The sequence below is a fragment of the Acipenser ruthenus genome, chromosome 12 (genome assembly GCF_902713425.1).
Source record: "Acipenser ruthenus chromosome 12, fAciRut3.2 maternal haplotype, whole genome shotgun sequence".
Lineage (NCBI taxonomy): Eukaryota > Metazoa > Chordata > Actinopteri > Acipenseriformes > Acipenseridae > Acipenser > Acipenser ruthenus.
This window is the reverse complement of record NC_081200.1, coordinates 41,597,399-41,624,970: the sequence shown is the minus strand read 5'-3', so window position 1 is coordinate 41,624,970 and position 27,572 is coordinate 41,597,399. Positions and strand designations below refer to the sequence as shown.

Here is a 27,572-nt window from a genome sequence, read left to right as displayed (position 1 = left end):
AACCTAGTTACCCTAGATTAATCGTTCCCACAAGAAAGCATTCAGAGACTTGTAAAATTGGTTTCAGCGAGTAGCATTTTTTTAATTATTGTTATTTTTTTATGTATTTATTTTTAAAACAAAATGATACAGTTTGCCACGCGTAAAAATAATCTAAAACATGTAAATTGTGGTTATGTACTACTGCTTTACAGACACGTTTTCTGAGAAATCTGAGTTGTTCCAGATATTCTGGGTGGATTATAATGTGTGCATACGAACACGAAATGACATTTAGCCGGTTTTAACTCGATATAAAAATAGAAACATTCACATGAAACAAAAATGGACTACAACTCCCAATAACCGCTCCGGGAACATACGTCTTCCGTCGTGAGTTGCCATGGTACCACGAATAAACCTGCGTGGCTTGAAAGACGTGGTTCCCTTGGTAACCTGTTGGATGACAACACACAAAAGTAAAGAAGTGAGCGAAAAGTATTGAGTTTTGTTTAACGGGCAGGCAACACAGAGCAAAAGATTATAAACAGTAAGGAGCGTGGAAGTCGGTGAGTAAAAGAGACATATTTCGCTACGCACTGGAAACTTTATTTTGGTATAGCCGCTACGTTGTGTAGGCATGCTGTGGGGTTTAGAGAAAACATCCTGAGCTGTCAAAAATGTTGTACCGTATTGCTAGGATTTGTTGCCAAATTAAGATTTTTGGTAACACAGTTAACCACTTCAACCCTAAAATAAAATTGTATCTGAAGAAAGTGCATTCTGCTACTAGTAGTCTATGCTGAAATTTTATTGAACGTCAGAAAACATATTTTCTAATGTTATTGTCGCCTATTTATATTTGGTATATTTTACAATACTGTTGCCATTTACAATGTAATGTATTTAGCTTTATTTCTATTTATACGTGTGCATCTACTGTAACATATATTTTAAAAAAGTACGACATGTACCATCCACCCCCCACCAAGAGTATAGACATTACCCTGGTCAATACCAGGATGACATTATTATTATTATTATTATTAGTTTATTTAGCAGACGCCTTTATCCAAGGCGACTTACAGAGACTGTCTCACCCGAAAGACACAGCACAAGGAGGTTAAGTGACTTGCTCAGGGTCACACAATGAGTCAGTGGCTGAGGTGGGATTTGAACCGGGGACCTCCTGGTCACAAGCCCTTTTCTTTAACCACTGGACCACAGCATGCTGAATAGGCTCTCCAGCACTTGGTCATGCCCAGGGTGATGAATGCCACTGCATTCTAAAGCTGCCCGTTTCATTTCATTTAAACTGAGGGAACACAAAGCCACTTTGTGGTTTGGAACAGGCCACTGCACGGCACACCAGGGGAGACTTGGAATTTGACACAGCCAGGTTGTCTCAAACTATGTCTCCTGGCAGCAGGTTTCAAGCCAGTGTTCCTGAAAAAGTGGCTTTGTGTTCCCTCAGCTTTACAAACTTTTGTAGATTGTAATTTTGTAGATTGCTCATCCCATTATTTCCGCTCTCTTTGTTCACAGGCTGATCACAGGTCCCCACAGGACAGCGTTCATTAAGAATGTCTGCGATTGTTGCTCAGTCCCATCACATCTTTGGCATCCGAGCAGGAGTTACGAATAATGTTTTCTACTTTGATGAACAAACTATTATATTCCCGTCTGGGAACAACTGCTTACGGTACAACATTGACCAGAAATGGCAGAAGTTTATCCAAGGTAGAGTAATTCTTCAAATAGCAATTTATAATAATCTTTATTTTTATATAGCACCTTTCAGAGTGGACAACCATCACAAAGCGCTTTACAAGATATGAGACTAGGGTGTGTGAGCTATGCATCAGCTGCGGAGTCACTTACAACAACATCTCACCTGAAAGGCAGAGCACAAGGAGGTTAAGTGACTTGCTCAGGGTCACACAATGACTCAGTGGCTGAGGTGGGATTGGAACCGGGGACTTCCTGGTTACAAGCCCGTTTCTTTAACCACTGGACCACACAGCCTCCTATATTCGTAACCACTTGCTGGTTTGAAACGGCACACCATTTTATGCAAATATTTTAAATATCCTGGGCACATTTATAGATAGATACATTTATAGATAGATACACATCAGTGATAGATATATTGATAGATAGCTATATTGATAGATAGCTATATAGATAGATAGATAAACATCAGCAATAGATATATAGATAGATACACTTCAGCGATAGATAGATAGACAGATAGATAGATCATGCATGGTAACTGATTAATACAAACACACAGAGAAAAAAAAAAAGAGAGTGAGATTTTCTCCGCTCACTCAGATCAGTGATGGAATCTGCTCAGGGGGAGCGGGACTGACAGGCTGTTAATGGGTTCTTTCACTGAGCTGCTCTCAGCTGGTCACTTACTTAACACACCAATAAAATGTGCCTACTGAAAGTGGTGACGGCTCGTATATATAGGGATTTCTAGGAAGATATTATGCAATTTCACTAATGTGTATTTTTTTTTGTTTGTTTTGCAGGGTCAGAGAAAAGTCACGGGATGCTCGCCCTGGCCATCAGCCCTAACCGGCGTTACCTGGCGGTGTCTGAGAGGGGGGAGAAGGGCAGCATCACCGTGTACAACCTGCAGCAGGAGCAGAGCAAGAAGAGGAAGGTGCTGACTGGGGGAGAGCTCCCGGTACAGGAGTTCCTCTGCATGGCCTTCTCCCCTGATTCCAAGTACCTGATTGCCCAGGCTGGAGCGCCAGACTGGACCCTCTTCTACTGGGTGTGGGAGAAGCAGAAGGTGATGGCAACCATGAAGACCAGCAGCCAGAGCAACCCCATCAGCCAGGTCGGAAAACAAACACTGTGTTAGTCACATTTTTTATTTAGATATCCGTAAATTACAGAGATCAATAAGGAGCCAGTTTAAAATGATCTCTCTTTTTTTCACAGAATATTTTTATTCGTTTCAAGTGTCACACAATAATCATCATGTCAGTTAATGGAATTTACAAGGAAAAACATACAGCATAAAATATGACATTACCACATTTGGTGAAAACAAATATATCAAATTATTTGTCACATAGATATGTTTTGTTTTAAATATATGTTCTTATCAATGCTATTAGCAGAGACAAATGTCCTTAATTGACACTTTATAAGATGAATGATGTTTCCCATATTTTTTTTAAACATTCTCAGATGTGTTGCTAATGCTGAGGGCTGCACAATCGTTGCTTTCTTTGTTTATTCACATGCAGGTTAGCTTCAACCCTCAGGACAACACTCAGATCTGCGTCACTGGTAACGGGGTGTTTAAACTGTTCCGCTACGCTGAGGGAAGCCTTAAACAGTCCAGCTTCCAGAAGTTGGAAGGCCAAAACATCTTGTGCCATGCCTGGGTTTCAGAGGAGCGGGTTATCGCTGGCACAGAGACTGCTAAACTCTTGGTGTTTGAGTCGGGAGACCTGCGCTGGGAGATGAGTGTAGAGCCAAAGCCTGCCAGCCAAGAAGCAGAGCGGTAAAGAAGCATGTGTTAGTAATTAACGTTAGTGACTGTTTGGTGCATAGCAGGTGTCAGACAGGGTAGGCCTGTATATCCCACAGCTGGCAATGTGATGTTAGTGATGTTATAATAAGAAAATGTTGTTTTTAAATGAACAATGCAGCACCACAAAAGTCAGACAGCTACTTAGGAATGTTTTCTAAAGTTTTCCTTTTAAGCCTGGATCAACACTTGACTTTTGAGACAAGGCATTGAGCATTTTGCTTCCCTACGTAGAACTTTTAACAGGATTGCTTTCATGTTGTTTAGGTTGTGCTCCAGCACAGAGCAGCATGCCCGGAGCATTTCTCATGCCCGGGTCTCCGCTATCGTCGCCTATTCCAAAGGGTTTGCATGCTCCGCTGGGCCAGGTGCAGTGTGTCTGTTCGAGAAGACAGAGGAAAAGGATGTCTATAGGAAAGCCAGGGAGATCAGGGTACGAAAGGGGTTTGGGGGAGGTGTATTTGAGAGATTTCTTTGTAATGCATCAGTTTACCGGATTTTCTTTGAGTGAAGGAGTGGACGTGGTTCACTACATGCATGCAGAATTGTTGGTTTTTCACACCTGCAATGGGAACATTTTTAATGATGAATAAATCTATATACATATATATGAATTGTTAACAATACCAGATGTGTTATAACAAGTAACATATAATTATAATTGTAAAATAAACAAATCTCAGAATTACGAACAGGACAAACATATGTTTTTGTTTTGGAACAATTGCCAGTGGTATATACCACATGTGAACCATTAAGAGGTTGTATATGTGTGAGTATTATCAGCAGATTACCTATATAAATAGGTTACTGCATTGATTTTACATTGGACATTTTACACATTTCAGTACATATGGTATGGTGCGCAGTTGTTCCCAGACAGGAATATAATTGTTTGGCATCAGTCTAATTAAACAATCTACATAACCTGTATCAGCTTGTGTGGCTGTGATGCTTCTGTAGTGAGTGTGGCTGTTCGTCTCTCCCAGATTCCCCAGGACTTGCACAGTCACGAGCCGAGCCACGCGGAGCAGCAGCAGTTTGCAGCTCTTTGTATCAGCCCCTCCGAGGAGACCCTGGTTGGCAGTACAGACCGTGGGCAGCTGTACAGCATCACCCTCTCCTCCGTGGAGATGAGCAGGGTAGGTGTTGACATTGTATACACTGTGCCAGGAGGGGCCCAACCCTGCTCCTGGAGAGACACAATCCTGCAATTTCGGACTGTGAATCTCTGAATGAAGAGTGATGGCTCGGCAGCGTTAATGTTTGTGGTGTGTTGCTGTTCACTGTTCAAGGGGGAGCAGGCGAAGTTTGAGTTCCTGTCCTACTCCTTTCACTACGGCATTATCACTGGCCTGGACATCTGTATCCGCAAACCGCTGATCGCCACCTGCTCGCTGGACCGATCCGTACGCATCTGGAACTATGAGACCAGGTGAGGAGGAGCGTGCAGTAATGTGCAGACTCAATTTACTAGCAAGTATGTCAGTGACATACATCTTCCGTCACGACTGTTAAGTGTGGCATGCAGACAGGCAGATGTACAGGCACAGAGACACCTCGATCTACATATATATATATATATATATATATATATATATATATATATATATATATTACACACCCACAATCCCAAATGAAGCGAGACAAACATATCTCAGTGGCGAAGACCAAAAGACCTTCATTGTTAATGCATCACCCTAACCCCCCCCACCCCCGTTGAAAATCTAAATATGTATCTGGCTAAATTTGATGATCAAATAAAGAAATACAGCAGTGTGCAGATTTATTACAGCACCTCAAGATTTGTCATTTATATCCTTTATATACCTACCTGCATGAAAACCTCTGGGTGTGAGATTTTCAATTTCCGCTCAGTAATCAGTGATATAGAAACAACAGGCACTCGTGTGTGAAAACATTAGACCACTTTGTGCTTTAGTTAGGCATTTTAAACAACTTCTAAAAAGTCTCCTGCATTTTACCATGTGTGGCTGTGTGTTCCTGTTCTCTTACTATTTTAAATTAATTGCATTTGTGGCCTAATAAAGTCATCAATTAAATTAGACAATCACTAATTTGCCTATTTTGACAATTTTCCAAGATCTTCTGTTCCAGTGGTTTGATTTCATATGCACAACCAATCAAAAATACAGAAGCAATGGGGTGTTCTAATACACATGCACACTGCTGGACATGTCTCTGTGTTGTTTTGTTTTGTCCAGCTCTCTGGAGCTGTATAAGGAGTTCCAGGAGGAGGCTTACAGCATCACCCTCCACCCATCTGGTCTCTTCATACTCGTGGGGTTCACCGACAAGCTGCGACTCATGAACCTGCTGATTGATGACATCAGGACATTCAGAGAGTTCACAGTGAGGGGCTGCCGGGAGGTGAGTGTGTGTGAGTGTCTCTGTGTGTGTGTGTCTGTGCGTGTGAGGAGACATGTGGACATCGAAGTAATGTAAAGTAAAAGCGGGAGCATTTGTGTTTAAAAAGCCGTAGAATTGTATTGTATTTGCCATAAAAGTGCTAACATTTAGGCCTAGATGTGAAGAATGCTTGGAAGAGCGAGCAGATTAGTCAAAGTTGAGAAAAAGAGTTTGTAACGTTACATTGAACACCTCTTCTGCCAGTAGATTCAGATTCAGATTCAGGACAATGGAGTGATGCGGAAGAAGCAATGAAATACTCTCTCATAAAAGGCATTCTAAACTTATACAAGCAGAGGGATTAAATATATGTTAACTTAATTATTATTATGTTGTTGTTGTTGCTATAAACTGTTTTCCATGTATTCAATTGAGTTGGGTAGGGACAACCAAGCTGTGTATTATTCATAACAATTTCTCCTTTAAAAACATATTTATTGTTCAGTGTCTTCTTTGTTGGAGTAATTGGTGTTTGAAGAACAATCTTGGAGCCTCAGCTGTTTGTGCTTTCGTCCTCAGTGTGCTTTCAGCAACGGGGGGCATCTCTTTGCGGCAGTGAACGGAAATATCATCCATATCTACTCTTCAACGACGTTTGAAAACATCCTCAACCTGAAGGGCCACAATGGGAAGGTAAGAGCCCTCCGCGAGATCTGGGCAGCTAGTGCCACCCTTTAACTTAAAATCAGTGATTGTGTGCTACATAGTGTCTGACATAACTGTCTATCTACCTTAAACTTAAGTAAAGGTTACTATTTCAATAGGAGGTCATTCAGAGAGCAAGAGGCAGCGTGAAATAGTACCGTAGTTATATGAACAAGTCAGGAGATCCTTGTCTACAGTCTCTAGTAACCAACTGATTCACTTGTGTGACATTAAAGACATGACTAGACTTTCAAAAAGCATCTCTATAAAGATTTGTGAATATTTGGTGGAATCCCGAGATTCCAAAGGGTTTGTTTGCTTGCCTGAAGGGTGTACTCTGTCCGCAGGTGCGTTCCATTGTGTGGAGTCCTGATGACAGCAGGCTGGTGTCCTGTGGGATGGACGGGGCCGTCTACGAATGGAACACCATCACCAGCAAGAGGGAATCGGAGAGCGTGCTGAAATCATGCAGCTACACCGGCATCACCATCTCGCCAGATGCCAAAACTTTCTTTGCCGTTGGCTCTGACTGTACCCTGAAAGAGATTACTGACTCCCAGGTCTACTGCTCATCTTGAGCCATGTTATCTTTCTGAGTTATCCTTTGATTGTTTACTCTATGATGTTCTGTAGTTGTTTGCCATGACTTAACTCTGGGCCATGCATTTCCCTAATGCACATAGTTTCTTAGAGTGCGAAACGGCCTGCGGTACACAATATTGTGACTTTTAACTTTTACTGATAAACAAAGTCAATAGAAAATGTGGGGGGGGGGAGGTCCTTCTCCTTTCTTAGTGCCGTTAATTAAAACAAAAAGGTGTTTGATGACTCACACAAATTAAACCTCTTCTTCCTTCCTTGCGGTTTCAGATCCTGCGTGAAGTTCACTCTGATGATGTTCCGTACACCACTATAGTGATGTCTCACTCGGGGAGAATGATTTTCACTGGCACAGCCATGGGAACCATCCGAGCTATGAAATACCCGCTGCCAATACAGAAAGAGTGGAATGAGTATCAGGGCCATGCTTCTCCTATTACGAAGGTGCTTTTCCAACCAAACCGTTGTGTATAATGTAAAAAAATATAATTAGTGGAAAGTTTCCTCCCCTGTGGGGATGCACATACATCAGTAAGAAAACCGGCAATAAAGACAACAGCTGTTCCATGCAGTCAGACAGTGGGTGAAAACAGCTTGTTATTATTATTATTATTATTATTATTATTATTATTATTATTATTATTATTCCCTCTTCAGATGGCCATCACACACGATGACCAGTTCCTGCTCACTGTGTGCGAGCATGGATGCCTGTATATCTGGAGGATAATTGATAAGGAAGGGCGGGGCCTGAAACGAGAGAAGGAAGTTGTCTATGCGGAGGAGATTCTCATCACCAAGTCAGACCTCGAGGAAAAGGTGCCAGGGTTGATTATACTGTCTGTCTGTCTGTCTGCCTGCCGGTCTGTCCTCTGGTCCTCCGCTCTGCTTGTCTATCTGTCACTCTCTAAATATCTGTGTTTTAACGTAGCGGCAGAACGACTTCTTTGACAAATAGTAGAGTCAAATAGTTGACTACTTTAAAATAAATATTAATACATTATGTATTTGATAATGTGTGGTGCTCAATTTGTGTACATACTGTTTTGCAAACAGCTTTTAAGTTTTAAAGCTATTTAGTAATGTTCTAAAAATGTCATTATTATGTGTGCGTCCGTCCACCTGGAACCGCACACTTGACAGTTACTTTGTTTAATTCTGACAGCTGAATACAATTAAAGTATCAACTTCACTATTAGTATACACTTTAAACACACTCACAAACATTACTGTGTGGCTGCTGCTGCTTTGAAGCGGAAGTGTGTGATTAGTGGACTCCCAGTTTCTGAGGTCAACTCTCACTTTTCTAGTTGACTAGTCGACTGCTTGGTGCTGCCCCTGTGTTAAAGTTTCCTTTGTCTGCATCCTCTGCAGAACCAGGTCATGACAGAACTGAAGACCAGGGTTGAAGAGCTGAAAATGGAGAATGAGTACCAGCTCAGGCTAAAGGACATGAACTACAACGAGAAAATCAAAGAGCTGACGGAGAAATTCATCCAGGAAATGGAGTCACTGAAAACCAAGAACCAGGTAAGTAGTCAGACGGGCTGTGTTTTAAAAAAGCTGTGAACCAGGGACTGTAAACAAAAAGACTCTAAAACATACTCAATCGTCAAGCACACGGACATGGGAAATGTATCATTTAAAATAGTTAACCTCTCATTTGCTTTTTATTTTTTAAAAGGCGTAGCATGTGCTGAGACATTCTGGTGGCTTATACCAAGTACTAATATTTAAACCTAGCTCATAAGTCAGTTACTGTTCTGTACTGTAAAGTGTCCTGTTTTCTTCTTTGTAAAGGTTCTCAAAACGGAGAAGGACAAACAGGAGCTGAATCATGAAAAGGAGATAGCCGACGTAGTGGAGAGACACTCCAAGGAGCAGCAGGACCTGGGTACGCATCTAGAGCAGTTAAGACCAGTGGTGCAGTGGAGCTGGAACGATTCATCTAGATTAAGCAGTCACGATAGGCAAAGCATCAGATCAGAAAGGCTGATTGCTATGTGAATCCCTTATATAAGTTTGTCATATTTAAAGCACAGCAAAGTGTGGCAAAGCATAGGCAAGCATTGTAGAGTTCATAGAGGTACGGTAAAGCATAGAAACTGCAAAATGACTGTGCCAAATTACCGTGCTAAACTGCACAGGAAGTGTTTTTTTTTTTTTTTTATTCCTTCCTTTTTGGCCTGTAGATTCTAATCTTTGTCCTAACATTGCTCTCTTGCAGAATCTGCCAACAACCAGAAGCTGATGCTGGAGTATGAGAAGTACCAGGAGCTGCAGATGAAGTCCCAGCGAATGCAGGAGGAGTATGAGAAGCAGCTCCACGAGATGGAGGAGAGCAGGACCCTGGCGCTGGAGGAGCTGACCGAGTATTACGAGGCCAAGCTGCAGGATAAACTGGTCCTGCTAGACCAGGTAGGGGTCTTAGACAACAGCGAGCTTCAACCAGATTCAACTAGTGTGTGTGGTCGGCCAAGACCCACCAGTAAAGCAGGTCTCAATGAACACTCAACACTGGGTTACTGTGCAGGGAGTTCACAGGTCAATTTAGAGACACCCATAGAATAAGGTTGTGGCTGTGGGCATGCATTACGACTACAGATCTTCTCGTGTTTTGGGTGACAGAACTTTTTAAATAACGCTGTCCTCACAAGAAGACAGTATACTTTAAGATATAGGGTCAGCTGTGCATACTAACTTACAGGCATGGAAATAAGACCCCTATTGCATAGCAGTTTCATCCATTCCAAGTTGTAATAGGAGTTTGGTTAGCCTCGGTGTGTCTAGGTAACATGCTCAAGTGTGTCTCATTAAACTCACTGTAAAACCAGGAATGGATAAAACTGTTATTCCACACCTATGTATAAATCAGTGCCTGGTCTAAAAAGGAATATGCGAAGATGAAACCCGTTTTCTGTCTCACAGTGTCAGGATGAGTCTCGGCAGCAGGTTCGAGAGTTTGATGAGTCCAAGAAGCAGATGGAGGAGGACGGGGACCGCGAGATCCAGGACATCAGGATTAAATATGAGCGGCAGCTGAGAGACGAGAAAGAGACCAGCCTCCGACTGAAGGGGGAGACGGGCCTCATGAGGAAAAAGGTAAAGCCTGTAAAGCATAAATAGAAAAACACAGAAAACTATTTAAGATTGTTTGTAAACATGTAATGTGGCTTACGTGTGTATGCTTTTTCCTTTGTTTTTGTTCTTCTGGTCTCCTCAGTTCAGCAGCCTGCAGAGGGAGATTGATGAACGGATGTCAGAAATCGAGAGGATGAAGGGAGAGCATAATAAACTGCAGTCAGTCATCAAGTCCCTGGAGAAAGACATCGTGGGGCTGAAGAAAGAGATCCAGGAGAGAGACGAGACGATCCAGGACAAGGTGGGGGCCATGGCAAGAACCTGAACAATGCTGATGATTGCTTTATAGCAACTCACTCACACAGAATCACCATCACAAGAAGAGAATTCACTTGCCCTATTCACACTACCTAAATAATGCACAATCATCGTGTTGAAAAACGAATTGTGAATGAAGTGAACAGCAGTAATGTGTGTGTTTCAGTGCGTGCTGATCATGCATCTTTGAAAAGTAGATCAGAGTAAAAGCTTGGCAAGCGATTAAGTGTAGTAAAATCATAGCGAAAGCCTGGCAAAGAACACTGCTGCAACAATTTTAAATTCCCCATGGCAACGCGAGTTACTGAAGTGGAACTTTATTTAAATGTAGGATATTAGTTTAGTCTCAGTTGGTAATGTGATTATAGCTTAAATATCACACAGCTGGTGAAAATGAAAAGACCAACTCCAGGGGAAATCAATGGGAATAGGATGCTTCATCCCAAAGGTGTTTCCTTAGTTAAACATTGGCAGGAAATGAACAGGATGTTTTTCTTTACACTTTAGGAAAGTTTCTCATGCTCAAAATAAAAAATATGTGTTAATAGTACTGGAAAAGGAAAATACCTGCCCAATACTAAATGCTAATGTGTTGTAGCTGAATTTAATTAATGTATGATTTATCTCCTTTCATTAATATGTATCCCAGCCATATTCTTCCCTTGCAGGTGTGTGAATGGTTATTATACAATGGTGTGGAATGAACGCCTCCATTGTTTCTGATTGCAGGAGAAACGCATATATGACCTGAAGAAGAAAAACCAAGAGCTGGAGAAGTTTAAGTTTGTGCTGGATTATAAAATCAAAGAACTGAAGAAGCAGATTGAACCCAGGGAGAATGACATTAAAGAAATGAAAGAACAGATTCAGGAGGTAAAGACGTGTCACTGTGTAGTGTTGCAGTTAACACGTGACATCAGACTCTTTCTGCGTGGTATATACTGTGTAATATGCAGCCTAAAGCAAGCAGCAACCTTATATTGCATGGGGAGCGGGATAAATAATAGCATAATCTTATTGTAATTGAATCAATCAAATAAATAAATAAACAAATAAATAAATAAATAAATAATACCGAAAACTACTACTAATATTCATAATAATAATGATCCTCGTCCTTACTACTACTACTACTACTACTAATAATAATCATAATACTATAAGATGTTCTGTTTTGACAGATGGAGGCGGAATTAGAGCGTTTCCTCAAACTAAACACACAGCTGGAGCTGAATGTCACCGAACTGAAGCAGAAGCTGAAAGCCACAGACACGGAGATGCACAAGGAGATGTCCAGGGTAAGCACAGACACGGAGATGCACAAGGAGATGTCCAGGGTAAGCACAGACACGGAGATGCACAAGGAGATGTCCAGGGTAAGCACAGACACGGAGATGCACAAGGAGATGTCCAGGGTGAGGGCTTCACCAATGCATTCAGGCCCCTTTTACCTGGCTCTTCTTTTCATTACGAGATGCAGGACTACAGGTACCAGGAAGCATTGCAATGAGAGTTAAACAAAATGAACGGTCCTAAACTAAACCTGGAGCTACATCTTCAGTGTTACTTTTACTGTATAAGTTATGTGTGTTCCTTTCCTCCTTACATCTTAGAGACAGGGCCACTGTTCAAAACATGAACATCTAAGGGGGTCAAAAGGGGGTCAACCTATTTTCACTCCATTACTGAGTATTGGGGACGAGTTCAAAGGATCCTTCTTTCAGTACAGGGCTTCTCTGTTAGCAAGCATACCCGTTCAATGGATAATCAGTGTAAATGTAATCCGTCGAGGAGTATGCATGTACCGTTAATCATTTTCTCAGTTGATCTGTCTCAACAGGTGCGAAACGGGGAGGCGCTAGTGAAGAGGTTCAAGACAGATCTGCACACCTGTGTGGGGTTCATTCAGGAGCCCAAGAAACTGAAGGACTGCATCCGAGATCTCTACGAAAGATACGTCCAGCAGTCAGATGTGGTGAGAGCACCTCGTTTTGCTCTTAAACGCCACTGCAGAAAACAAGGGAAATACCGTAGGGTGCTGGAGGAAGTGCAATTCTGTATTACTAAAGTGCCATAATTATATAAAGCATTACCTGTAATTAAAGGACCCACAATAAATGCATCACACTTTCCTATTCACATCACGCTAAACTTGAATATAAAATGCAATTTGCTAGTGACATTCATATGGCATCTCTTATTACATAGCTCCTGAAATTGTGGGATTGACAGAAGCTGTTGGGAGTTAAAAAAGTTAAAAAAGATACAAATGACGAATAGGCTCCCCATGCTACACTCTAACCTGTCCGGGTTTTGTGAGGAGCTGACGCTGCTGTCTTGGTGTTTCAGGTGGAGATTGTGGGAGTCGATGCAGATATCCAGAAAGAGTTTGCACGCCAGAGAGAGCACCTGGAGAGAACCGTCGCCTCGTTGCAGAAAAAACTGACCAAGGACACAGAGATTCACAGGGCTGACAACATCAGAATCATGCAGGTGACAACAGAGTTCCAAACATGTCCTTGCATTCCAAAAGTGAATGCCCAAGTTACACTACCCTGAACATCTCGTAGGCTTCCTGTCAGGCATGTTTGCAGATGATACGGATGTTTGTGGTTGTTTATGGATTTAAGAACGCAAATCTTTCCCACAAATCAAACAAACAATTCTGTGTGGTAATCCCCTATGAACGATTGATTTGTTATTTTCTGTTAACCAGGAAAACGTCACACTAATTAGAGAAATCAATGAGCTGAGGCGGGAGCTGAAGGTGACTCGAACACACCTTCACGATCTCAAGGCAGAAAACCGACTCAACAGAAAGAAAGGGAAGCAGGGCTCCACAGAAGCCAGAGGTACGCATTGCGCTGTAATCATGTCTCACGATTATGAGCGGCTCTCCTGTATTATGAGCAGTGTGCAGCGGAGTGCTGCAGTATGTATGCTTTATAATGCAGCTGGTATATAGTGCGATGGCATGTTTCACACTGAAGCTACGGCACTGAAAATTCAGACCATGCCAGACCTCAGAAACTCAGAGATTCAGATTCAGACCATGCCAGACCTCAGAAACGAAGGATAACTACACCTGGCCAGTCCTCGCTGGAAGACTGTTACTAGATCTAATAGATTTGATGCTGCTTATTAGATTAACTATGATAAACAAATCACAAGCTTTCAAGACCTCAAAGGTCTCTTCTTCCGGTACGTATTAGAGCAGTATGTAAAATTCCTCATTAACGACCCAACAGCAAAGTGAAATCAAAATGTTACCCATGCACAGAACTGCTTAAACCGTAAAAGGTAATGCAATTTAGCAAAAGTATATAAAAAAAACCCCAAAAAAACAGCACACTTTCCAGAATTAAAACAGTATCCAAAGCCAGTATTCAAAATTGCAGAATATTGTGCTCGATAAGGCCCTAATGTCACAGTTCACTTGCAAATGAAAATGCACAAAAGCAACTAAAGATCACATTAAAAAAAATACATCAGAGTATCTAAAACTGTTTAATGATGAACTGTTTTACATTACCCAAGCTGGTCTCGTTCGCTTTGTTTTTGCTGCATTTTCATCAAGTGAAACTGAAGCGCTGTGTAACTGCACAATAAAAACAGAGTGATTTGGCATGCAAGGAAAAAAAAACACGGGCTGTGACGGATAATCAAATAAATTGTAACATTGTATCAGAAAACTGGTGACGGAGTCAGAAATTGTATGTGAAGGTTAAGTGCATTAATTTGTTACATATACAGATGTGCTCAAATTTGTTGGTACCCTTACAGCTCATTGAAATAATGCTTCATTCCTCCTGAAAAGTGATGAAATTAAAAGCTATTTTATCATGTATACTTGCATGCCTTTGGTATGTCATAGAATAAAGCAAAGAAGCTGCGAAAAGAGATGCATTATTGCTTATTCTACAAAGATATTCTAAAATGGCCTGGACACATTTGTTGGTACCCCTTAGAAAAGATAATAAATAATTGGATTATAGTGATATTTCAAACTAATTAGTTTCTTTAATTAGTATCACACATGTCTCTTGTAATCAGTCATTCAGCCTATTTAAATGGAGAAAAGTAGTCACTGTGCTGTTTGGTATCATTGTGTGCACCACACTGAACATGGACCAGAGAAAGCAAAGGAGAGAGTTGTCTGAGGAGATCAGAAAGAAAATAATAGACAAGCATGGTAAAGGTAAAGGCTACAAGACCATCTCCAAGCAGCTTGATGTTCCTGTGACAACAGTTGCAAATATTATTAAGAAGTTTAAGGTCCATGGAACTATAGCCAACCTCCCTGGATGCAGCCGCAAGAGGAAAATCGACCCCAGATTGAACAGAAGGATAGTGCGAATGGTAGAAAAAGAACCAAGGATAACTGCCAAAGAGATACAAGCTGAACTCCAAGGTGAAGGTACGTCAGTTTCTGATCGCACCATCTGTCGCTTTTTGAGTGAAAGTGGGCTCCATGGAAGAAGACCCAGGAGGACTCCACTTGACAGAAAAACATAAAAAAGCCAGACTGGAATTTGCTAAAATGCATATTGACAAGCCACAATCCTTCTGGGAGAATGTCCTGTGGACAGATGAGTCAAAACTGGAGCTTTTTGGCAAGTCACATCAGCTCTATGTTCACAGACGAAAAAATGAAGCTTTCAAAGAAAAGAACACCATACCTACAGTGAAACATGGAGGAGGCTTGGTTATGTTTTGGGGCTGCTTTGCTGCGCCTGGCACAGGGTGCCTTGAATCTGTGCAGGGCACAATGAAATCTCAAGACTATCAAGGCATTCTGGAGCGAAACGTACTGCCCAGTGTCAGAAAGCTCTGTCTCAGTCGCAGGTCATGGGTCCTCCAACAGGATAATGACCCAAAACACACAGCTAAAAGCACCCAAGAATGGATAAGAACAAAACATTGGACTATTCTGAAGTGGCCTTCTATGAGTCCTGATCTGAATCCTATCTAACATCTATGGAAAGAGCTGAAACTTGCAGTCTGGAGAAGGCACCCATCAAACCTGAGACAGCTGGAGCAGTTTGCTCAGGAAGAGTGGGCCGAACTACCTGTTAACAGGTGCAGAAGTCTCATTGAGAGCTACAGAAAACATTTGATTGCAGTGATTGCCTCTAAAGATTGTGCAACAAAATATTAGGTTAGCGGTCCCATCATTTTTGTCCATGCCATTTTCATTTGTTTTATTATTTACAATATTATGTTGAATAAAAAATCAAAAGCAAAGTCTGATTTCTATTAAATATGGAATAAACAATGGTGGATGCCAATTACTTTTGTCAGGTTCAAGTTATTTCAGAGAAAATTGTGCATTCTTCGTTTTTTGTGGAGGGGTACCAACAAATTTGAGGACGTCTGGAGAGAGAGAGAGAGAGAGAGAGAGAGAGAGAGAGGAGAGAGAGAGAGAGAGAGAGAATTAATTTGTTTCTTAATACAAGGACGGTAAAATGCGACTGAAGTGTATCCGAGTGTCGTATATCTGAGTGCTGACTGTGTGTGTATATATATATATATATATATATATATACAGCACAGACACAAATTGTGGAAGCAACAAATGATTTAAAGCAAGGCTCGGGGTGGGGATTGTATTGCTCATTTTTCCTCACTCAGGCTGCTTGCTCGCTCTGTATCTTGGTATCTCTGAATAGATAATCGTTTCCTTTCTGTGTGCAGTGCGCTCTACTGATGATCGCAGCCGCACAGTGACCAGGCTGAACTTCGAGGAGGAGGCGGAGAGGATTATTGAGCTGCAGCGGCTGGAGATCCAGCGTCTCAGAGATCAGACCCACGCCCAGGAGCAGAGCTACACCAGGCGGCCCCTGTCTGGAGGCAAACTCCCTGCACTCACAGCCTGAGCTGCTGAGCTCAACACCACATCATACAGATAAACACACACCCTGTACTCACAAGCACTGCTAAACTCCCTGCACTCACAGCCTGAGCTGCTGAGCTCAACACCACAACATACAGATAAACACACACCCTGTACTCACAAGCACTGCTGAAAAATATATTCTTTAGATTTATTGTTGTTGTCTTTTTTATGATTTACAAGAGATTTGTTTAGTTTTTTTGCCCATGTTAAGGTAATCGTGATAATACTCTAGATCTGAAGAGTGTGTATGTTACAGTCATTCTGTTAAACCAGGCATTTGACCAAATCACGAGCTTCCAGGCAGATGGACAAATTACTGAATGCAGTTTTGTAGTCATTTGGTCAAAACTTACAAGCAACTGGAATCAACAACAAACAGATCAAACAAGAACATGTTGAAGTTACATCAATAAGCAACCGAGACCTGAATTAAAACCAATCATTTTGATTTAATAGAGGCCCTAGTATGTTTTTCATTAGATTTTAAATCTGCTGTAAGTATGACAATGACATTTGCGAATTAAGTTTAATTAGCAGGGATGATTCTCTCCTTCTGCGATGCTTTAGTTTCACCACTAGAGGGGGCCAGTAGTGCACACTCGCCACACCATGTACTGTATGCCGGTAAACAGCAGGAAATTATTACCTATTTCTTAGCAGACGCCCTTACCCAGGGCGAAATGCAAACTAAAATATTAAAGTTGAGTGGCCACAGGCCAGCAGGGCTGTTGATTTCAGCAGGGTTCACTGTTATAATCATGCGAATACCAGGGCATGGGTTATTGACTTGTTTACAAGCATGAGGAAACATAGTTCTATTCACACACGGCTTATTGATCTTTAAACTAAGAATATTGATAGGGTGTAAAACATTTAACAGGAAATTGGCATGGAGAAGCTGAAGCTGAATGAAGGGGGGGAGGGGGTTGCTGCCTGTGCTCTGGGTGTTAATGAAGTTTGCGAAATGGAAGTAACGTTGGCTGGACCCTGGGTTGTTTGTAATGACGGTGTCGGTATAGAGATTGTGTTTACAGATGATTTAAAAAGGTTTTCAGTGAGTAAAATGCTCATTAGCTACAATCACTTTGCATTGAACCAAGTGGTATCGAACCCACTGAAAAACGAATTGTGAATTTCCCAAGATAAATCATTACCGTTCATAACATGCAATTACACTGGCTCGACTATTTGAAGTCAGTAATCTGAGGCAGTTCAGTTGTACTGTGTGCAATCTGAGCTGCAGGAGTTGTATAATTCTGTAGCGTTGCATGGAAATGAAGGCAGGCTCACACGGATATTTCAGGTTCTTCAATGCAGCGGTTTATTAAGCCAGGACAGGTAAAGCTAGTGGTACAACAACAGCTGAGCAGCATCGTGCTCCTCAGACTATGACAAAATAATCAAAGAAAAGAAAAGAAAGTCCAGAGCACACTGTTTCGAAAGTCGAGAGCACACTGGTTCGAAAGCCCAGAGCACACTGGTTCGAAAGCCCAGAGCGCACTGGTTCGAAAGCCCAGAGCGCACTGGTTCGAAAGTCCAGAGCACACTGGTTCGAAAGCCCAGAGCGCACTGGTTCGAAAGCCCAGAGCGCACTGGTTCGAAAGTCCAGAGCACACTGGTTCGAAAGTCCAGAGCACACTGGTTCGAAAGCGTGTGTAACAGCCAACCATGTGCAGTCTGTGGAGTCTTCCTCGCGTCTCTTCACTCCAGCTTCTCTCTGGCTCTCCTTGGCTGTTTCTCTCCAATCTTTCTCTGCTCTTCAGCTCTCTCTTTCGTCTCAGCACCAACTCTCTTTAGTCTCTGAGGTCGCTGAACACCTGCTGCAATTGAACCTTTGACTCTGGGTCACAGAACCTTCCCGAACGCGGTTACAGCAGACCCTGGGCCGTTACACTATATTGAATTTAAATGTGAAAATCAGTTTGTAATGACTGCTCTTACATTTTCTGTTTATGAAAAATACACAAAGTTTCCAGTGAAATGAAATCAAAATACAGTCTGAGAAAGACTTTGTTTCGTGTTTTTGCAGTTTATTATTAGTTTGTCAAACGAGTAAGCCATGCAACCACAACATATTAAAAGTGAATACTGCATAAAAACACAGGAACAGCTACATAAATAGCTTATACAGTGTATGCAGAATTTCAATGACACATGGAACAACATCTGTTTCCTCCTTCAGCCGGTACAAAAACAGACTTCTAACAGGTCTAGTCTGATTCGTGGTGAAAGGTCACTCAAAGCAAATGAATCCAGGGACACTGGAACTAGGGGTGCTGGCGGTGCGGCAGCACCTCCTGGCTCTGCAGGGCTTCCATCATATACAGGGGTTACAGTTTTGTTCAATGGCTTTCACACCTCCACTTTAAAAATCGTGCGCCTCTGAATGAAACAGATCGCTTTGCACTAAACTATGCATGTATACACGAGCAGAGTCACCGCCCCCCGCGATCGAGAGGAATGCAGACACAAACTCACTCCAGCTCACCTGCACGACAGCGCGCCTCGCCGGAGCACTCGATCTTCACTTTATCGTTTCCATCCGCTTCTAAAACTCTTAAGAGATCTGGAAACCGACGCAAAATCACACAATCATAGGGCCACCGTACTACACAACAAACCGTGTGAAGCAGAGAAGAGACGATCCCCCGAGAAAACACAGCTGAGGAGGGGCGAGTGAGCCCGTAACAGGACACACACCTGGTTGAATGTCGGAGGTAAGGTGTTGATTATGAGTGCGTTCACGAGAGGCAGACTTTGCTAAGTCTGCGCAGATTCTGCAAATATTCTGAAAATTCATTGGCTACTTACTAAGATTCTGTGCAGATTCTGCAAAGATTCTGAAAATTCATTGGCTACTTACTCCGATTCTGTGCAGATTCTGCGCAGACTGACGAAAGTCTGCGTGTCGTGAACGCACCTAGTTTCTTCCTGTGCAGGTTTCATTTACAAAACAAGGTCATGGATGGAGTTGCTGTCGCATTGCCGCTTTTAAATACTTGCTGAATACTCGCTGTGGTTGTAAGTATTAGAATGACAATCTTCGGGCACAAAGCTGCTAAAGTAAGTTTAAATAGACTTTGAATGCTGCTTGTTTCGCTGCGTTGAAACCCAATATCCAGTGATACTTTTTTTTCTAGTTAGTCATTGATCAGAAGTACACACAATGACAGGAAAAGAGGTGCATTTTGTAGATGGTACAGCAGCTCAACTCGTCAGTGGACAGGGTAACCCCCATGATCATGATAATAATAATAATAATAATAATAATAATAATAATAATAATAATAATAATAATAATAATAATAATAAATACAATACTTATCCTTATGTTACCAGCTCAGATTCGTCAGTGTTTAAAAATATAATAAGATTTTTTTTAAACGATACATCTTTTATAACATTTCCAGTGTAAATCTCCCCACCCCCCCCCCCCACCCCCACAGAATAATAGGTTTTTTTTATCGGTCTAACTGTGGTTATCTTCAAAACAATGCAGTCTCAGTATTTACTGTGATCTCTCAATGCTTCTTAGAATGTGATTGAAGTCTTTAATTAACGTTTCCTTGGATCTGATCTTGCGGCTAGTTAAATTTGCTCGTGAAAAAGGACTAGGGTGATTTTAGAGAAGATTCTTATCTGACGCGGCGAATCATATTCTTGCCACTGCTTAAAAAACAAGCCTGGTGAATTGCAAGACAAAGTGTTCTTTGTTTTATGGCTGGGAATGGAGTTTGAGGACTCAGCATTACGACTTTAGTTCCTCTCACCCGCTGAGTTTGAGGTCTTGTTCTAGTGAAATTGAAAGAGAGAGCACCTCGTCTCACCTCACCTCACCCAGCCTCCAGTCAATGTTGCTGTCCAACACGCTGAAGTTATAGACCCTTCGTCTCAGACCTCATTATCAGCAATTCCTTACCAAATGCAACCAATTCCTGCCTGTACTTTGATTGATTTTGTTTTTTCTTGTACAAAAATATAAAGAAGGTAAACATTAGAGAACCAGCACAATATGTATTTGTCTTCAATTGACATTATATAGAGTTTCACTCCCCTTTCCCGAAGGAAACCAGAAACTATAAGGTCAAAGGCAAGAGATTATTTAGCAAATAGGGTTGCTTAACATGCAAGTATAGGGTATTTCTGAACTGCTTATACTGCTTTTATAGGGACTGCTGTTTTAGACATTGTTTGGATAGACGCTATTTATGAATGGACCAAATTATTATATTATATATATATATATATATATATATATATATATATATATATATATATATATATATAGATAGATAGATAGATAGATAGATAGATAGATAGATAGATCGAGAGATCTTATTTGCTGATGAATTATATACTGTAGCACACTGACTGTTTTTAGAAAACTTATGCTAGAAAGGAACTTTTATCAATTGTGTATTAAAAAAAAAAAAGAATGATCACATCACAGCAGAGATTGCCACTGCTAAAAGCCACATTAAATAGTTTCTTCACTAAAAAAAAAAAAAAAGCAAAGAAAAGCGAAGCGGATCCTGGAATGAGTCATGCTACAGTATCAGTTCCTGTAAGCAACACCACATTGCAGCACCTCACAGACTGCGGGATTGTGACTGAGCAGTAAAACAAATAGCGGGTTCTGCCTCTCCCAGTCTACAGCACTGCCTTCTCCTGATCAGTACCTTTAAAGCGCAAGAGAGCAGCGTAACAGCAGCTATTAGACAGTGATGCACACCATATTAAAAAATATGTTTTAGACATGAAGGACCGTCTTACTGTCTACTGGTAAGGGACACTGTTATGTGAAAGTGATACCGGTAGATTAAAATAACAACAAATGGTTTCTTTTTGGTCGGTACAGAACAAGCAAACCTGGCTTTGAAAGACCAACTGCAGTTGAAAACCAGCTGTCCTTAAAGGCCAGTTGACTTGTGAACAGATTCTGCCATTTGCTTTCATGCAAACCTGTTGCACCAGACCAGCTGTTTATAGGTGACCGCTTTCATCCACCAGACTCCAGGGTGGTCCTCGTGACAGGTTTACTCTGTGGGGGGGTGTGAGGGGCTGGTGCACCAGAAACAGACAACTGCACGACCCTGGAACACCTGCAGCACGTAAAGCAATGCACCAGAAGCTGTGAAAGCACCTCCTTCCCCAGCTGAAGCAGGAACTGTATTACAAAGGTATACAGTCTATGGATATAGATAAACATATCTAAATGAAACATTTCCTGCTCTAACTTCACTCACAGCGTACGTGTGAGTCACGGCCACTAGACACAGATTCAGCAGGAGGTTGTTTGGTCTGCCAGTGAGAGCTGAGGACTAATCAGAGGATTGAATTGTGTGAAGCAGGAAAGGGATGGGAGTTGCATATCATGTAACCTTGCAGTTTCTCTGTCACATATGAATGTGGAGAACAACGGGGAACAGCCACGCTGGAAATGAGAGGACACATCTCCCCAGGAGACATGCTGGGTAAACAAGGCTTTTTAAATAAATCATAATACAGAAATAAATAAGCACTGCCGTTAAACTTCGTTTTCAGCTTTCCTCGCAGTGCATTTAAACAATTGTAAAGTAACTTTTAAAACATTGTAGGTCGTGTGTTTGCTGTGTAGTTGTTTGCAGCATTGTTGTTTAATCAGGAAAGGGAAATCACAAAAGTAAATACAATTGCGTAAAGTGGTCTTTTTCCCCGGAGAACTTTCACACACAGTACATTTTACCTGAGGAACTGAAAGAAAACCAAAGAGGTGCACTTTTATCGGTTTACTTTTATTTTGGGCAGTTTTTAATTAAAGAAGGCTACTGCAAAGACAATAGGAGTTTGAATGCACAAATATGGGAATCAAATACAAAAGCAGAAAACATCTAAATAAAAAGACTGCTGCCGTGACATAGAGAGCATCTTTTCTATAGATACAGATGTACAGTACGTGACCACGCCTCAACTTCTCCAAGGAAATGGGCGCAGTGCATCTGCACCGATATCTCTTCTGTACTGCAGTCCTTCACTTACAAGGCTGCAGTCTGTTGGCCGGCAGTAACTTGCCTTCATATATTCTAATATCGTTCTTCGTCTGTCTTTCAGGAAAGTCGGATGCCCCAAAGAGATTCATGAAGGGTTAAATTCTGCCAAGGCGAGGCAGAGATTTCTCCCATTGTCTCCTTTGAGTGGTGAGGGAGCGTTGAAGAGAGTGAGCAATCTGTGTCAGGAGCCAGCCCCGTCTGTGCAGGACATGTGCTGAATAAACCCATTGAAGTTCACTCAGGACCCCCCTCTCCCCTCCTTCTCCTCTCCTCTCATTCCACAGCCTCTCCACAGTCTCATACTACAAGGAATCTCACAGGCATCTCCCATGGCATTTGGCAGAGGCAGGCCAAGCAAGGATGCCTGCCAGGGGATCCAAGCTTTGCCTGTGTGAAGGAAGGAAAAAAGAAAACAAGAGAGAGAGCTGAAAAGAAGAGGAGGAAGAGAAAACATAATCAATCAAGGATTCAGAAGGTCAGCAGTCTGGAGTCAAGTCCTATTCATGGTTCAATATAGCAGGGAAATAGAAACACGATTTCTAAACACGTGGAACGTGCTGTAACTTTTTGTTCTGTTTTTTTTATAAATATATATATATATATATATATATATATATATAAACAGTCCAGAGGATGGTGAGTGCTGTATTTATTTAGAGAAACAGTGTTGAAACTCAGGAACCTCTTAAGGCAATCTCCACCTATTTTTTTGGTCTCCTTTTGATCTAAAGACCTTTCTGAATTATTTAGCAAGGTGATATGAAACTAACAGCAAGGCACTCCTAGATGAACCTGCTGAATGGACTGGATTCTGTGGGTGTTTGAATTAATCAGGCCTGCTGGTTTTCATTTTTTAATTTTTATTTCCGATGGCACACAGATGAAGTCTTTCTCTTCCTTCTGCACGCCTGAATGATTCTCAATCAAGAGTGCCTCTTTCGCTGTTTAGTGTGAAAACGACACATTGATGGCTCAAGTCAAAGACATCTGAAATGCTGATAGACCTTTTATTTTTGGAATAGTTGGGATACAGACATGGAGCTGCTGTACACAAGGCAGCGAGACACTTGGAATGGCTTAGAATTAGACGGGAAATCAGATGCATTTTGAAAATGCATGGGAATTCTGACATTCCTGATTAGGAGCACACATGCAGTAGAAACACATCTCCAAATCATCTGAATATTTAAACAAGATCAAGACATATCCAACACAACAGGATTGCTCTTCGGCGGCGGTCGAGGAAACCGTGACAGATTGTGAATATTGTCGAGGTGCTGAAGAATCACAGGGTGCCCTCGCCCCGGGTGAAGGTGGGATTCTGAAGATTGTTGTTTGATTGTTGACGTCTCACCTTTCAAGGCCCTTAGATCAGCAGACATTTTGTTCCAGTTGATCCCGAGTCAACACAGCTGTCCACTAGCTCACACGTGTCCTTCCAGCAAGCAACTTTGCAGGTACCGAAGCCCCTTGTTTGGGGATGCTACTTAGTCCCCAAAAGGTCTATTGGTAACACTAAAATATTGGCTGCAAATTTGTAATGAATTGCGACTGAATGCCGCAGGAATAACACCTGAATATCTCATGCGCTTCCTCTGAGTTCTGGAGTAATTCATTTTGAATTCAGCCCTGTTCATTCATGTGGAGTTAATATTATCTGTATTTATTCCATGTTCTAGTAACCCTTTAAAGTAAGTGTCTGTTCATGATTATTTCATGTGTATTAAGGGAAACTCGTGCTTGTGACTTTTGAATTCAATAGGAATTTCATTTGAAATCAGTAGGAAATCATGTGTTAGTTACATTGGAATTATAGACACTTCTTTTAAAGTGTTACCCATGTTCCTTTGTAACGGGTGATGTTCACTTCCTCTGAGCTGATCTCATGTATAAGGCATGCATTCAGGGGATTGTGAGAAGTGTTCATTCATGCTGGAATGCATGCCTTACACATGTGAACAACTCAGGGGATGTGCATCAGATCTTCAGGTGTTGTTCCTGTGGTATTCAGTTACAATTCATTATGGATTTTGTAGCCATAAAGTGTTACCAGCCTATTTGGTTCCTGCATCCTCTTCCCCAATAACAACCTTGTAGGCTTTGCTATTAAACTGAAGGATCGCTGTATTACTATTATTTTTCATGGACGCAGCAATTTATGCTTCTAATAACAGACTTTGCTCTTTTAAATCACAAGCCTTCTCAGCAGGGTTGCTCTGTATGGCTGTTTGATTAGTACTGGAGGCAGATTTATGGGTTGCTGAAGGGAGTTCATATGGTCTGCTACATACCTGACAAGATTGAAAAGGTCCTTGCAACAGTGGAAAGCAGCCCTTCTAGATGCTGAGCTCCTCGCATGGTTAACAAAAAAGCAGAAACACTTGCAAGCGTATGCAAGCGTGTTCGAACCACGTCTTTTATAAATTGGTACATTTTGTTTTTCCCAGGACTGTGTCGTCGTTGTAAGATGTCTGAACTGGCTGATCTCTCTCCACCGCGGACCCCGGCGGACCCGCAGCGGATCCAGAGGAACATCCTGGAGGAACAGGTGGAGCTGTGGTGGTTCCAGGACCCCAAGAGGTCCATCCTGTGCTACTGCGCCTCGGTGCTCCTGATCTTGGGCTGCGGGCTGGGCGGGGTGGGGCTGCTCTCCACCAGCAGCAGCCTGTCCAGCGAGTGGCGGCTGGGCGTGGGCATGGCGCTGTGCCTCCTGGCCCTGGCTGTGCTCCTCAAGCAGCTGCTGAGCTCCGCCATCCAGGACATGAACTGCGTGCGCAGCCGGCAGCGCATCGAGATGCTCCGGAGCGGCGGCGTCTCCGACCACCTCGTCATCCTGGCCACCGGGCTGGTCCTGCTGCTCTGCGGGGCGGTCCTGCTCATCCTGTCCGACTCCAGCGGGCTGCCCAAGCCAGGCTCCATCCTCAACGAGATGTTCATTTCTGGGGCTGTGCTGGCAGCCGCTGGGGCGGTGACCGTGTTCTCTCTGTTTGTCTACGTTGTCGTCACCAGGCTTCGGAACCGCGCGGCCGGAGGGCAGAGATTCTTGAACGCCGGCCTTGGAATTTTCACCGTCTCTGGAAGGATGGCAGAGAACGCGAGGGAGACCACCTCCAGCATGGCCAACTTGATTTAACTCTTCTGAAAGTCTGATGCAGCAGAGGTCCTAGTAAAGGATTTGGTGACTCCGTTATTCCTAGCAGTGATGATGACATTGTCTGAGTTCCGTGTTCCTGCCGCGTTTCTGCTCAGTGAGATATGTGGCTTTGCCGATGGCCATCTTGAGAAGGTCTGGAGTGTGCTGAAGTCGTAACTGCAAAGGGACTTGTGTACTTGATATAAACATCAACTGCCACAGAGATATCTACGAAGAGGTCTCTGTTATCCTGAAGATGTGAAATTATTTGTTCACTTTACAATACTATTTATGTATGAATTGAGATTGAATCATATTATTAGATAAACAATTTTGGAAAAGTACTTGTAAGACAAGAATACTGTGCAACACACCGTACTTGTGTACGTGTCCGTCTGTCTATATTAATAACACAGCAATCTCAATCTCTCTCTCTCTCTCTCTCTCTCTCTCTCTCTCTCTCTCTCTCTCTCTCTCTCTCAAACACACTGTTGTGATGAAATATTTGACATAGTTCAAAACCAAGCAACAATCTGCAATCTTTCCTGAGTCTTGCACATCATGTTTTTTGTACTGATTACAGAGGCATGCATTTTGTCAATGATGTTTATGAAAAGTGCAATAATTAGAAGTAGAGTTTTTGTAATTTCTTGAGACACTTTTAATAAATAATATATTGGAATTTGAGTTTGTCAGCCAGCGAGGACACTTCTCTCTTCAATTCTTAACTGTGATGCAAACCGGGCGCGACAGTTTCATTCATACAGCAGTGTGCAGATGCATGAGAACAAACACCCCTATTGCTTCTGTAGTTTGGATTTGTTGTGCATGTGAAACCAAACCATTACAACTGAAAATTGTCAAATTAGTGATTGTCTAATTTAATTGATGTCTTTATTAGGCCACACATGCAATTCATTTAAAATAGTAAGAGAACAGGAACACGTAGCCACACATGGTGAAATGCAGGAGACTTTTTAGAAGTTGTTCAAGATGCCTAATTAAAGCAGAAAGAGGTCTAACATTTTCACACACAAGTGGCTATTGTTTCTATATCAGTGATTACACTGAGCAGAAATGTAAATTCTCACACCCAGAGGTTTTCTTGCAGGTAGCTATATAAAGGATTTAATCTTGAGTTGTTCTCATGTATTTGACTGTTTAATGTAACACTAGTTAATTCATGAAAGCAAGTGAGTCACAGCCTAGTGAATATACTGTAGAGACCAATGTTTCCACAGAACCGGGAAGTAATGCTGTACGGTTTATATCCTTGAGGCAGAAAGCCAGAGTTCACAGATCTTGATTAATTGTGTCCTGGTAAAAGATCCAAGAGTGTTGGCTGTATGCTTACCACACAGACCTCCTTTAAAGTGGGGCTGCCCCATGTTCATGATACAGGAAATCTAGGAGTGTTGATCACCATTTCCTGATTCCCATTCCTAGCGGAAGCTGAATACAGATACATTTAAATGAATGAGATGTCACACGCCCTTTCTTATTTATATAGACACAAATATATTAAACCCCAATTGTAATGCTCTGAAGAGTGGTGGTCCTCTGCGGTTTAGTTGAATTGATTGCGCTGCTGTTCAGCACTGATTAATGAACACAAGGTAATCGCTACGTACATGATTTCCCAACGTGAATCTTTCATATTGTAATGCAAAAAATGGTAATGCAGATTTCGATACATGGGATGGGATTTGTTTTTGCATTGTTGCAATGCTGCTAATAAAATGAACAGGGCATGATTCAATTGTATGTATCCCTGGCATTTTAGCAGGTCAGAATCTCTGTTTTGCAAAGTGATGAAAATGTGATGCCCCCTTGTACATTACAAATGTGATATTTCTAGTGTTCAAGTGTTTTTGATATGGTGCAAGTAAAGATTTGAGCTTTGCCGTA

The 27,572-nt window shown here is 41.9% G+C and overlaps 2 protein-coding genes and 1 long non-coding RNA gene across 7 annotated transcripts; 2 read left to right on the top strand and 1 right to left on the bottom strand.

The window, feature by feature from the left end:
• The first annotated feature begins 42 nt into the window (after positions 1-42).
• Positions 43-17,372, top strand: LOC117416960 (cilia- and flagella-associated protein 57-like). Its single transcript, XM_059035190.1, has 23 exons — positions 43-548; positions 1,525-1,719; positions 2,517-2,830; positions 3,246-3,505; positions 3,800-3,965; positions 4,522-4,674; positions 4,828-4,967; positions 5,758-5,923; positions 6,482-6,595; positions 6,955-7,167; positions 7,478-7,651; positions 7,865-8,026; positions 8,582-8,737; positions 9,008-9,101; positions 9,435-9,625; positions 10,136-10,309; positions 10,431-10,589; positions 11,336-11,479; positions 11,788-11,904; positions 12,447-12,581; positions 12,956-13,099; positions 13,323-13,458; positions 16,301-17,372. The coding sequence occupies exons 2-23, from the start codon at positions 1,563-1,565 to the stop codon at positions 16,480-16,482; spliced, it is 3,651 nt and encodes a 1,216-aa protein (XP_058891173.1). The 5' UTR covers positions 43-548; positions 1,525-1,562; the 3' UTR covers positions 16,483-17,372.
• LOC131740120 (uncharacterized) lies at positions 4,870-19,077 on the bottom strand. The gene is made up of 3 exons (XR_009330770.1): positions 18,991-19,077; positions 7,441-7,594; positions 4,870-4,955 (listed from the first exon to the last, which is right to left on the bottom strand). It is a non-coding gene; the product is annotated as an uncharacterized LOC131740120 (long non-coding RNA).
• LOC117416854 (transmembrane protein 125-like) lies at positions 18,859-27,572 on the top strand. Of its 5 annotated transcripts, none has more exons than XM_059035198.1 (3): positions 18,861-19,219; positions 22,593-23,988; positions 24,979-27,572. In XM_059035198.1, exon 3 carries the CDS (start codon positions 24,999-25,001, stop codon positions 25,662-25,664), a length of 666 nt encoding a protein of 221 aa, XP_058891181.1. In that variant the 5' UTR covers positions 18,861-19,219; positions 22,593-23,988; positions 24,979-24,998; the 3' UTR covers positions 25,665-27,572. The 5 variants fall into 5 exon arrangements, with proteins under 5 accessions (XP_058891184.1, XP_058891181.1, XP_058891182.1 ...); XM_059035199.1 differs by lacking the exon at positions 18,861-19,219 and adding an exon at positions 19,339-19,565; XM_034028282.3 differs by lacking the exon at positions 18,861-19,219 and adding an exon at positions 21,025-21,976 and having other exon boundaries at positions 22,593-23,006.

Bases quoted from the DNA above. Each gene is read 5' to 3' on its own strand.
- LOC117416960 (XM_059035190.1), top strand. From the start codon at position 1,563: ATGTCTGCGATTGTTGCTCAGTCCCATCACATCTTTGGCATCCGAGCA. The intron at 8,027-8,581 runs GTGCCAGGGTTG...CATCCTCTGCAG, and splicing joins AGTCAGACCTCGAGGAAAAG to AACCAGGTCATGACAGAACT. The intron at 13,100-13,322 runs GTGACAACAGAG...TCTGTTAACCAG, and splicing joins ACAACATCAGAATCATGCAG to GAAAACGTCACACTAATTAG.
- LOC117416854 (XM_059035201.1), top strand. From the start codon at position 24,999: ATGTCTGAACTGGCTGATCTCTCTCCACCGCGGACCCCGGCGGACCCG.